At 34.6% G+C, this 12,756-nt stretch overlaps 1 protein-coding gene across 3 annotated transcripts in view; it reads right to left on the bottom strand.

Annotated features, from left to right (window-relative positions):
* Positions 1-12,756, bottom strand: part of HBS1L (HBS1 like translational GTPase) — an 88,804-nt gene that overhangs the window by 62,599 nt on the left and 13,449 nt on the right. The window contains exons 3-5 of one of the 3 annotated variants that reach the window (XM_040449117.1): positions 11,998-12,126; positions 11,305-11,499; positions 7,285-10,077 (exon numbers count right to left, since the gene is read on the bottom strand). In XM_040449117.1, coding sequence (XP_040305051.1) covers positions 8,606-10,077; positions 11,305-11,499; positions 11,998-12,126 — 1,796 coding nt within the window. In that variant the 3' untranslated portion in view covers positions 7,285-8,605. The other 2 variants (XM_040449116.1, XM_040449119.1) reach the window with 2 other exon arrangements.

Genomic DNA, 12,756 nt, shown 5'->3' with positions numbered 1-12,756 from the left:
TTCTTGGCTTAAAAAGGAAATCAAAATAAAAATTGTGAATTATCCAGAAAATAACAGTAACTCTAAAGGAACCCAGAAAATAACAATGATTCTAAAAGAACTCATGAGCAAATATAGTATCCACAGGAAAATAGAACTACAGAGACTTAGGTAAATAAGACAGAATGTAAACAATGCGTATCAACTACAAAGCAGTGGGGAGAAATAAGGAAAAGGTGGAGCTAGGACTCCAATCTAACAATTTATTTCTCACAACAGAGAGACAGATCTGCAACTAAATGGTGGGTCCATGAGTATCTGTTATATTATTTTCTTAATTTTTCTGTGTTTGCAATCTCATAAATTAAAATTAACTTCTATAATAAAGAATTGAAAATGCATTTAAGTTAACTTAAATGTTCCACTCAGAAAGGCAGAGAAAAAAATGGAAAACAGATTAGATAATAAACAGATTACTCACAAACTAATGAAAAAATATACCAGTAGAACTAATTATTAATCCAAGAACCAATCTTTGGAGAATGAAACAAATTAAAAGTAATAAAATCAAGAGAAAAAAAAGCTGGCAGAGGGGAAGAAGAAAGTAGAGGGGAGAAAACAAAATAAAAATGGAGGGGCACCTGGGTGACTCAACCAGTTGAGCCTCTGACTTTGGCTCAGGTCCTGATCTCACAGTTCGTGAGTTCGAGGCCTATACTGGGCTCACCGCTGTCCAAGTGGAGCCCGTTTCAGATCCTGTTTCCCTCTCTACCCTTCCCCCACTAGTGCTCTCTCTCTCTCTCTCAAAAATAAACATTAAAAAAAATTTTTTTAATAAAAAAATAAAAATGGATATTGGGGCACCTGGCTGGTTCAGTCGGAAGAGCATCAACTCTTGATCTTGGGGTCATAAGTTCCAGCCCCATGTAGGGCATAGAGATTACTTAAATAAAACTAAAAAAAAAAAAAAAAAAAAAAAAAAAGAATGGAGATTTAACTAAATATAAAAGAATCTAAAAAAATAATGACAATGTTTGCTATAATGCTAAACAAATACACCTGAATGAAATGGATGGTTTTCTAAGAAAAATAAAACATTCAAACTGACTCTAGAACATTTCTCTATTGAAAAAGATAAATCCTTTGATGACACAAATAATTTCAATGCTCTTTAAATTACTTAAGGGTAAAGAAAAACTCTTCTCTATAAAAGCATCACAAAGAGGGACACCTGGGTGGCTCAGTTGGTTAAGCGACTGACTTAGGCTCAAGTCATGATCTCCACTTTTGAGTTTGAGCCCAACATCAGGCTCTGCCGAACCCACTTTGGATCCTGTTTCCCCTCTCTCTGCCCTCCCCTGCTCATCCTTGCTCTCTCTCAAAAATAAACATTTAAAAAATTAAAAAAAAAAAAAAAAAACGCATCACAAAGAGAAATCAAAACCTGAAAGAACACACACATATACACAAGTGTAAATTAAATTTGCGAATAGATGGAATAACCATCAACAGAATATTAGCAAATAAAATCCATCATATTAAAAGAATAAACTACCATGATCAACTAGGATTGTTCCATATTATAAGTCTACTAGAAAATCTATTAAAATTATAATGTTTCATGTTTAATAATGTAATGTCTAAAGCCTTCTGCCTTTGATAAAGACAATATATTTTCTCCAAACATTTTTGAAAACATTAAATATCTCAATAAAAATTAGAACTGGATTTTTTTCCCCCAGATAATTTGACCAGCTTGTTTCTAAAGCTCATGTGGAAAAAAAAAAACCAAGAGAGAGAACTCAGGAAAACTACAAAAAAGGAAAGAAGAAACAAGATAGCCTACAAACATTAAAACCAAATCAAAATTGTGTAAAAATTACCACGGTAACTAACGATCTGGTACTGGCATAAAACAAGACAAAGAAATGGAAGAGCACAGAGTCCCAAAATATAGAGAGATAGGAAAGAATTTAGTGTATGTCAAAGACGGCAGGTTCAAATCAGGTTAAAAGAGAAAAGGGACATGTAATTAAACAAAAGGTACTGTGACAAATCCAACTGCTGGAAAGACAAAAGATGCTGGTGAATAAACTGCATTCCTAGCTTCCTCCGTAATGGCAGCGAGATCAAAGAGTAAAAGGTATTAGAAAAGAAAAAGAACAGAACAGAACAGAAAAGAAAATCTGTCAAATGTATTAGAAAAAACGAATGATTTTTTAAAAAATTATCTTTTGCTGGAACAGAACTTTCAAACAAAAACATTTAAGAGAAAAGACTGACGCATTTCAATACACGAAAATCAAAATTCTATCTTATAAAAACAACAAGCTGGTAAAATCGGAAAACAGTATTTTCCAGGCATACAACAAAGGACTAATGTTTTTTTTACTTTTAAGTACATGTACACATATATATACAATACATACATTGTATATATACACACACAAAAAGTCATTATGAAAGACAACGAGCAGAAAAATGGGTAAAGATTAAAAGTAGACAGTTCCAAGAAAAAGAAATACAAATAGATTTAAATATACGATAAAGCAGTTAGCCTCACTCTATTAAAAACATATAAATAAATGAAAAAAATATTTTCTAATGATCAGGTTGGTGTAATACCAGAAAGAGTAATAACCATATCTGTGAGAATCTGCACAGAAATACTCAGAAACCTGTGAGAAAGGAAATTAGTACAATCTCTGTTAAAGATAATTAGGCAGCATCTATCAAAAATTTAAAGTATATATTTTTTGGCCCAGAAATTCAACTTCTAAAAATGTAGGGTGTTCATTTTGGGGTCATTAGTGATAGCAACTGAAAACACTTAAAATGTTTATCAACAAGGGCTATTTAATGTACAACCACATTAAGAAATCCTACACAGCTTCTGAAAAGAATGAGATTGATCTCTGTATAAACAGTAAAGTCTGCAAAAGGCTTTGACAACTGCTACAGATATAGAAGTGTTACAGCATCTTCCCATTTGTCTAAATATATACGTGCAGGTTCACATAGTGATATGCAAGTAAAGTTTCTAGAAGAATAATACAAAAAATACAAATAATACAAAAATACAAAACCCATAGAAGCTGCGTGGGGGCCATGAGGAGCAGTAGGGAGACAGGTAATAAAAATAACTGTGTATGCACACACAATGTCAGATGATTTAAGTGCTGTGAGGGACAATTCAACAGGACTACAAGGGAATAAAATAATAAAAGGAATGCAATGAACTAGGGTGCCTATGAAGGTTCCCCTCCCCAGGACTGGGAGTGAAGTGATATATAAACTACAACATGAAGGATGATCAGCCAGGAGAAATGGGGGTGGTGGTAGGGGCAAAGCACTATACAGAAGCAGAGGAAACTCAGGTAGGTTTGTTCGGGGGGGGGGGGGGGGAGGGAGAGAGGGCGCACAAAACAGAAACAAATTCAGAAAAAGTCTTATAAAATAATTTAAAAGGTTTATACAGAGGACAGAATATTAGAGCTTCATTTTAGAAAAGTTACTCTGGTTGTAATGTAGAAAGTGTTTTGGGCAAAATAAAATGAGAGGTAAAGAAACCAGTTCATTTTTCAGTAATTTTGCTCAAAACTAATGGCCTTTTAAGAGGTAAACTGGCAATAACAATGGAGAACAGTGGGGTCAAAAAATGTACAATGCCGCCTTGTTATTGACGGTTTCCATATTTAGAAATTCACCTATTCACTAAAGTTTATTGGTAACCCCCAAATCACTATTTATGGCACTTTTGCAATCACTCCCAGATAAATGCAGAGAAGCAAAAAATCTGAGTCACCCAACATGCACATTCCCTGCTGGGTCAAAAGGTGATACCCTGCCTTCTTGTTTTGGCTCTTACACCATAAACAAGTATCCTTTTTATGATCTATTTCGTGTCACATTTTTCACACTGTGATTTTAGTTGGCTACTTTGCTGTTTAAAATGGTCCTCATGAGTAGTGCTAAAGCACTGCCTAGCGTTCCTAAGTACAAGGCAGCTGTGATGTGCCTTATAAATAAAAGCCATGTGTTGGATAAGCTTTGTACAGGCCTGAGTTATAGAGCCACTGGCTGTGAGTTCAATGTTAATGAATTAATGATATGTAAATAATACATTTTAAACAAATGTCTTTTAATAGATACATAAAGTAAGGTTACATACTGACTGACAAAAACGTTGTGACCAGAAGATGAAAGGAACCTAACCCTGTATTTCCTGTAAGAGCAATGCTTCAGCATTTGAGAAGTCAGTGTTGGCATACTGCACTCAGTGTTCACTAATTTGTGATTTTATACAATGTAACTACCACAAATAACGACAATCAACTGTATATACACAGATGTTTTTACTTATTTGTAAAGCAGGAAAAATAGGACCGGTAATCAATTGTAAGTAAATGAGGGAGAGAAATCAAGGACGATGTTAGCTAGGTTTCTGGGTTAAGCAACTGGAAGACAGAGATACTACTAAGAAAAATAGGAAGCAGAGGAGGCAGCAGCTCAGATCAGGAGGGCAAAGATGTCAGCTTTGGAGAGTGTAAAGACGTAACTGCCACACTACAATCAATACAATTATGTGTTTAAGTACCCACAACCCCCCTCCCATCTGAGGTTAACAATCATTGCTTTGCTCACCTTGTGATATCTCTTGCAACTAAAATGATGTGATGTTTTCCTTTCGGTCATATAATATAAACCAGGCACGTCAACATCAGAAATGGGCACTCTGTCAATTCTTTCCCCTTCTACTTCCATCCTTGCAATTACAATATCCATATTCGTTATAACCTATACTGTAATAGGATTTCTATGTTAAGTCCTCAAAAGTAAATACATACGAAATTTTACCTTTTGGAAAGCAAGAATTTGAAATGGCAAATATCTTAGAGGAAATTCTTTACAAACAGGTAGTTCTTTTTTTTTTTTTTAATTTGTTTACAGGAACTGGGGCGCCTGGGTGGCGCAGTCGGTTAAGCGTCCGACTTCAGCCAGGTCACGATCTCGCGGTCCGTGAGTTCGAGCCCCGCGTCAGGCTCTGGGCTGATGGCTCAGAGCCTGGAGCCTGTTTCCGATTCTGTGTCTCCCTCTCTCTCTGCCCCTCCCCCGTTCATGCTCTGTCTCTCTCTATCCCAAAAATAAATAAACGTTGAAAAAAAAAATTAATTTGTTTACAGGAACATAAAAGTAGTACCTTCAGCATAAATTATTAAAATTCCATTCTGAAGGCTCAAGCTTACCTAAAAATCCCTATAGATAAACTGTGTTGTTTTCTTACTTGATTTTGGAGAACCTCAGAACTGTAATTTATTTCAACGTCGCTTTTACAAAAATGTATATATACACTCAAAATGACATCTTTTACACCCTAAAAATTAAAAATACAATGTATAATTGCATATGCTGAGTCTTATATAATTTTAAAAGAAAACTAGTAAAGAAATTACTATCAATCCTTCCCTGTTTAGTCAACATTCTCTTTGTTCACACAAGTAATAGAAAACAATTTTTAGGCTACTACAAATCTGACTCTATAAGCAAATACATACTTGTAGGAATACAAGACAAAAAAACTTGTTGATACACAGTTCTTCCTCCATGTATAACTGTGCACTTGTTTATTTGTAGTGGTCCACATATAAATTCAGGATCAATTTAAAAGGTAAATAATCACATACAAACCCATTATCTTCTCTTAACTGTGTTTATCTTAACAGTGCTTCCCTTTACATACAAAGAAAAGCACTATACTGGTTTTATCTCTGATGTGAAAATCAGTTGTATGACCTCCCACCGAACACTAAAAACAAAATATAACACACTTGGGCTATTTATTACTACTTATATGAGAAGACAAAAGGATGAAAGGAAAGTTCAAGAAAGAAGAATTAAAAGCCAAAGGAGGGAAGGAGGCTGGAATGGCAATTATTAAACTGGAAATAGGAAAAAGGTAAAACAAAAAAGAAAAGTTAAGCAAAGTGTTCTGTAAGGAAGTGAAACCCTAGTTCTTGCCAATTAATGGAAAGAAGAATCATAACCAAAAGAGCCAACCAAAGACTTGAGAATGCAAAAGGACAAAACATCCATGAACATTAGATCATTTAAGGACAAAAAACGTGACCAAAACTAGTAATTTTAAATATCTTTTGTATTTTGTATCATTTAGAACATAATTACAACATTATATCTATTCCTAAAGTAAAATTTTAATGCACTTGATCATAATGCAAATAAAAATGACTTTGCACTACAAAACTGGTATTAGAATTGGAAAATAAATCAAAACACTTAGCATACCTGAGCTACCAAACAGCAGTCAAAAACGGGCAGTTGGTGCAGAGTACGCATTTAGTGCGAGCAAATCATCGTCACTGAGGTGTATCCATAAACAGGCACTGGTCGCTTTATCAAGGGCCAAAGGCCAAGGGTGGAAAGGGCAAAGGGTCTTCTCGGCTCCGCTCTGAATCTCAGAGACTGACAATTCCTTACTCAACAAAGCCAAGTACATGTCATGTACTTGCCTGATGGACCAGAAGCCATGACAATGGCAGGGAGACCTATTTAAAAATTGTTGCCTTTCCTATCATCCTGCAATATAGGATTTTCCCTAAAGAAATAATCTTATAAATGGTAGTCACAATCCTAATGAGCCAACAAAGGGAAATCTAGTTCACTACAAAATCTACTTTTAATGGCTTAAAAGTATTACATTTCCACTTGAAAATCTGTTATAAAAGATGGTAAAATAATAGTACCACTGTTCAACTTTAATATGAGTTACATAAATATTTGTGGATTCACGTTCAAAGTGGGTACACTTGCATTAACACTTAATCTATCAGGAATTTTGTCAGTTCCAAACTCATAGAATACAATTCACTTCTAAGTTGGAGAGGGCCCATATATAAATCTAGTTGATGAGTCATACACTAATTTTGCAAAAGTACTAAAATGTTTCATCAATGTATAAGACTAGGAAAACAAAATCAGCAGTTGGGGTAATTTAAACTTTAAAACTGACCATAAAATATAACCTAATTTATATCATCTCGTAAGCATCAGTATGATATACACTGAAATACACAGTTAAAAACAAAACCTGAAGGCATCACAAAAAAAAGCGTTTGGTCAAGAATAAGGAAAACATAATTCTAGCTTAAGATTTCCCACCAAAACAGTGGATATAAAAACATCATACACAGCTAAAAATATTGGAATGTCATTCTGAAAATAAACTGAAACAAGAAATACAAAAAAGAAAAATTATAAAAAGCACTCTGAAGTAGCTGCCAGAGAAAGTAGGTCTTTACTAGGAAAAGGCCAGCTATTTTATTTTCATTAAGAACTAACATTTTAGATCCTATTTTTTTCTGCAAGAAATACTAATGATACAGTATCAGCATCCTCTTATGCAAGACTATAATTCCTAATTTTCCTTGGTATTTCTGATTACGAGAAACTATAAAATACAAATTCACATTGGTCAGGTGCTATCCTTAGCATCAGTAATTCTTTCCATTCTATTGAGTTCTTCCCCCAAGGCAATAGTTCTCAAGTAAAAGTAACACATCACAATCACCTGGGGACTTGTTTAAAAATACACAGTCCTAAAATGTCATCCCTCTGAGACTAACTGACCATGTCTGGATTGAAGCCACGGCATCTGTTCTGAAAAAAATTCCCCTAGCGATTCTGATTGCTAGTTGAGGACCACTGCTTTCAGGGATGAATTACATACTGGTTCTACTGCCTAGAAGAGCTCGGATTTGGTCTGACACTGCTGAAACTTGGTCATGGTAGCACATACACTGTCAGTATCAGAGGAAAACACATTTTATTACTTACATAAGAAAAAGCTAAAGAGATCTGATAAAATTATCTATTCAAACAGCATGCAACCATACTTGAAAACACTTTCTATATATTTATTTCAAAGTGTGCATTTAGGACAAATGGTTTCGAAAATGTATAAAAATAATTTATGTACTAATCCAACTTCAATATGTACATGGTCCCTTAAAGGATTTTCATTTTATTATCATCAAAAATGTATTTCGACAACCTCCACAGTATTCTTAAAAGTCAGGAATTTTAAAATTTTCTAATAGAAAAATTTTATCCACCTACAGAAAAATAATGAATGGGAATGATATCACTAATATTTTAAAATATAATTATGTCTCACCTATGCTATGCCACATATCAGAAGAAAAATCTTTATCTCTAAACTAGAATAATCCCAAGTGGCATTTTCATTTAAGAATGAAGCACAAAAATGTTTTACAAAAGAAAAGGTCTCATTGTAAAAACTTATAAAGTTGAGTGCTTCAAACAAAAATATCTGAGGTTTGATTTCACAATATCAAGTTTCCATATGCATTTTGTAAACATATATACCCACTTTAGGCTATCAACTTAAATAAAGCCCGTTATCACTAAAAGAAAATATAGTAAAAAAAAGTTTTTTTCAGTGCAAAAATACATTATCAACTAAAGTTATCAACTGACTTAAGACAATTTTAATATAAAACCACAACTCTCATCCCATAATATACAGTAATCCTATAAAGATTTTAAATTAAAACAAAAACTCTACAACAGTTATAAAGTTCTCCTGTTACTATTCTCTAGTGAAAGCTTTCTTCTGATTAGCTTTTACAATGTCATCAGGAGATGCTGATTTGAAGTCAAATGGTGTTATTGCTATAAGAGGACTTATTTCTTTGTCCTTTATGTCTTGAACTTGTCTACTATAAAGAAAAGTCTTATAGAGGTCAAGGGTGCGTCGCTTGCAGCTTTTCAATGGGTAACGAAGACACAGTGTAGAAGCAAAAGCTGAAGGTCTAGCAGCAAGAGCCTTGGTCCAAGAGAGAGAAAAAGGTGGGTTCCTAGTCAAAGAGCCTTTATTGGTTCTCTTATTATCCTTAGCAGAATTGAAATTTTTCCCTAACTTCGAATTTAAAACTTTAGTTCCTGATGTTGGAGCAACTGATTGGTCTACTACATGTTTTGGAACAAAATCAGGGGTTTTTATAAGGACACTAAGATCAATATTTGAATCTATTCCAGGTGAACTCATTTCAGATACACTGAGCTTAAAGGAATCCTTCTTAAACTGAGAGTTGTCTACATCAATTGTTTCTGCAATCAAATCAGAAAGTGACAAATTCTCAAGGTCTCTTGTAGGAGAAGCTTTACAAAATGCCAAAGACGACAGAGATCCTGTTAACTCTGATATTCCAGTCGAAGATGGATACCGATTTGCTAGCCTTGACAAGGGAAAAGATCCCAAACTGAGATCTGTGAAACTGGCAGATGACTGGTCACAAAGATCAGATAAAGTAAAGCACTGGCTTGGATTATTTTCTTTGTGTTCCTGAAACAGTTCAGCTAGGGATGGACTTTCACACCCGGCAAACTGCGGACTGTCATCTTTTAAAATGTAATTCTTGGCACTCTGTTCAACTGAAGAAACACTTCCAACTTCAGTCATTTTACTAGTATTTAAATTATCATGAGCTATATTTTCCAATGAGCTAGTTAAGAGCAAAGGACTATTTAAATTTCCTAAGTTGTTTTGTACTGGAATGTTATGGGTAGCAGGAAGTGAATTATTCTGAATACATAAAGAGTTACTAGGCGTTGTGCTCTTTATCATTAAGGATTTTAAATCTGGTATTTCTTTGAATGCAGAATCATCTTTGGAAACACATTCCGATTCATGAGGTCTAAACAGATCAGCACCTAGATTCTTTGAAAACAGACTTTCCAGACCATCCGTGGATGATAATCTGACTGACGGCTGACTTTTACAAGAATCTCTTGGCGCATCATCAATGAGGTCAGCTAGCGAAAGCTCTTTTGTTAACTTACATGATTCTAGTTTCTTTTCACTTTTAGGTCTGTCAGGTTTCTTTTTTTTATGGAGTAAATAGTGACTTGGTACAACTGAGGAATTATGATATAATCCATATTTTGCTAGTGGGCCAGAAAAATCAGAGGGTTTGCTACTACAATCCAAATGGTTTGCGGATTGAGGACAAGAGCTTTGAACATTATCAGCTGAAACTTGAGAGGAAGATAATAAGACTCCTTACCTTACAAAAGCCATTAATTTTCAGATGAATAGGTTGACATATGCAGAAGACAGTCACAGCAACCAAAAGGAAACATGAAATGAGGCATTTAATTACTAAATGTTTCTTCTGATTATAGCATGAATAAAGCGATCAAATATTTGATCATTATTTAATAAGTGAACACTCTAAAAAAAACAATAATAAAGGAATTTTACCTTCCTTTAACCATCTACAGTGACCTTCATACTTTGTTCACTAATATATGCAAATGTAAATATCAAGTTAGTCAATATTCTACTTTTCACAAATTTTATAATGTGAGGTTTTAATGTACTTAAATTATCGTCATGGTTATCTCAAATTCAAAACAATTAAAAGACCAATGAAAAGAACTAGGTTTATCTTCTCCTACATTTTTAATGTGTTAAAAACAAGCAAACAAATAACATCCTGTCATCTCTGGGATAAACTATTAATAAAGATGAAATATTAAAGACTCATTTTCATAGGGTCAGTTACAAGTGCCTCCACATCAAAAATTTTTTTTAATTTAAATAGATAATAAAACCCATCCTTGTTTCATAGTAACAGATTGCATACGACTTTGATGTGGTAAAAAAATCTAGTCCTCAGGTTACAGGAAATACCAGCCCAGTTAATAAATCACCATGGTCATACTGACAGATACCATACCAATTATTACAGAGGTACCTCAGTTCCCTTCTTATGCCAATTAAATTTCCAAGCTTAACCCCAAATTCTATAAATTTAAAATTAAAGATCTGGCTTTGAAATGAAACAGTAGTATGATACTTATGATATTTCAATAAAACTAACATATTTATAAATACTATAAAAATAAAGGGATTTCTGTAATTAATCGTCTGGCTATTAATTTCCACCTCCTGACCCATTAGAGTTAGAAAAACAACAATAATTAAAAAGCTGTCTAAGCTACTGACAAGAAGCAACAAGTGGCTTGTTTTTGTCTGATTTTATTTCCCCTATATCCTGCTAGTTACAAAACAAAGGGAAATTATGAAAAAACAAGCTGTAACAGAGGGAAGAAAACAAAGCACTCAGCTTAAAAATTCACAAAGTGGAAAATCAATTGATGAAAATCAGGATTACTGTAACATGCAAAATGTTCCGCCCATATTTCTTAACAGCCTGAGCAAATCAGTGCCTCTTTTAAAACATTAGCTGTAAAACCACTAAAGGAGAACAAGGAAAAGCATACCTTTTGCAGTCTTCCCTGTGGGTGCTGCTCCCTCACTCTTGACCTTCAAATTCTGCATTTTATCTTGCTCCAGAACCAGTGACAAGGCCTTCTGCACATCAAACTTGTTCTTCAGAACTGCTTCGACCAATATGTCATCTGGCACGGCATCTCCAAGTGCCTCTCTCATGTGACCAAGGCATGAATAAAGACGAGCTAGAACAGAAAATAATTAAAAGGCTGTACTTAAATGGTGCCATGGAAGAACACTCAATCTTGAAAACTAAAAAAAGGAATTTGAAACTATATTAGGATGTACAACTCTCCTCTTTCCTTGGCAAAAATTATTTATAATGATTATATTTTTATCCACAATATATCTCTTTCCCTATTAGAGCTTATGAAATAATAAATATTGGTACAAGAAAACAAATCACTGAAGTTTCTCTCCTGAAGAGATAAAACAAAGATCTCAGTCAAAAATTCCAGTTAAATACCCACACAACCAATGTTTCAGCCATACAGTTAAACATACATTCCTCATAAAATATACTTAATAAAATGTAAATTTCCCTTGACGAGACAAGATATATTTGTACCATTCCTTCCCACCATCACTATCATGAACAATCACAATAAAACTGAAAAATTCTGGTATACCGATTACCAATCATTTTCAAACACGAAGCACGGATAAACTACTTTTTACTATACCTTGATCAATTCCACTTAGCTGATGGTTCAAAAAAGAATTGGAGGACTCTTTCAGATCTTCGTAATCATATTCTTCTACAGGCTCAACAAGTGAAGGTTTGTCACGTCGCGAGTAAATAAACTGAGCAGCTAGAACAGAAAATGATGGAAGAATGCTGTAGCACAGCCACTTTCCAATAAGTCTTTTTTTTTAAAGTGAAAATAAAAACAAAAGATGCTGACCAACCACCTACAGCCATTTACCCACATTCTGTAGTAATAGCTAAAAACAAAACAGGGACAAAACACACCATACTCCAAATCCTGCTCAGACGTCCTTACTAACTACTCACTGGCCTCTACAATCATCCTCCTTTTTATCTCCAAAACCTTCACCGAGCTGACTCGCCACAGTTTTCAAACACTACCTTTCCTAACACCTCATCCCTGCCTACCACCCCATCTTCCCTGCCATATTCTCTTCTTTGGAACAAATATTTCAAACCACATACCAAACTTGCTTATTTGTACAATTAAGAAAATACTAAAGGGGTGCCTGGGTGGCTCAGTCAGTTAAGCATCCAACTTCAGCCAGGTCATGATCTCACAGCTCGTGGGTTCAAGTCCCGCGTCAGGCTCTGTGCTGATGGCTCAGAACCTGGAGCCTGCTTTGGATTCTGTGTCTCCCTCTCTCTGCCCCTCCCCACTCATGCTCTGTCTCTCTCTCTCTCTAAACACGTTTATTTATTTTTGGGACAGAGAGAGACAGAGCATGAATGG

This window comes from Herpailurus yagouaroundi, unplaced genomic scaffold (assembly GCF_014898765.1).
Source record: "Herpailurus yagouaroundi ecotype Mexico unplaced genomic scaffold, PumYag 198, whole genome shotgun sequence".
In the NCBI taxonomy this organism is placed as follows: Eukaryota; Metazoa; Chordata; class Mammalia; order Carnivora; family Felidae; genus Herpailurus; species Herpailurus yagouaroundi.
Note: the sequence above shows the minus strand (reverse complement) of the source record. Positions and strands in the feature narration are given on the sequence as shown.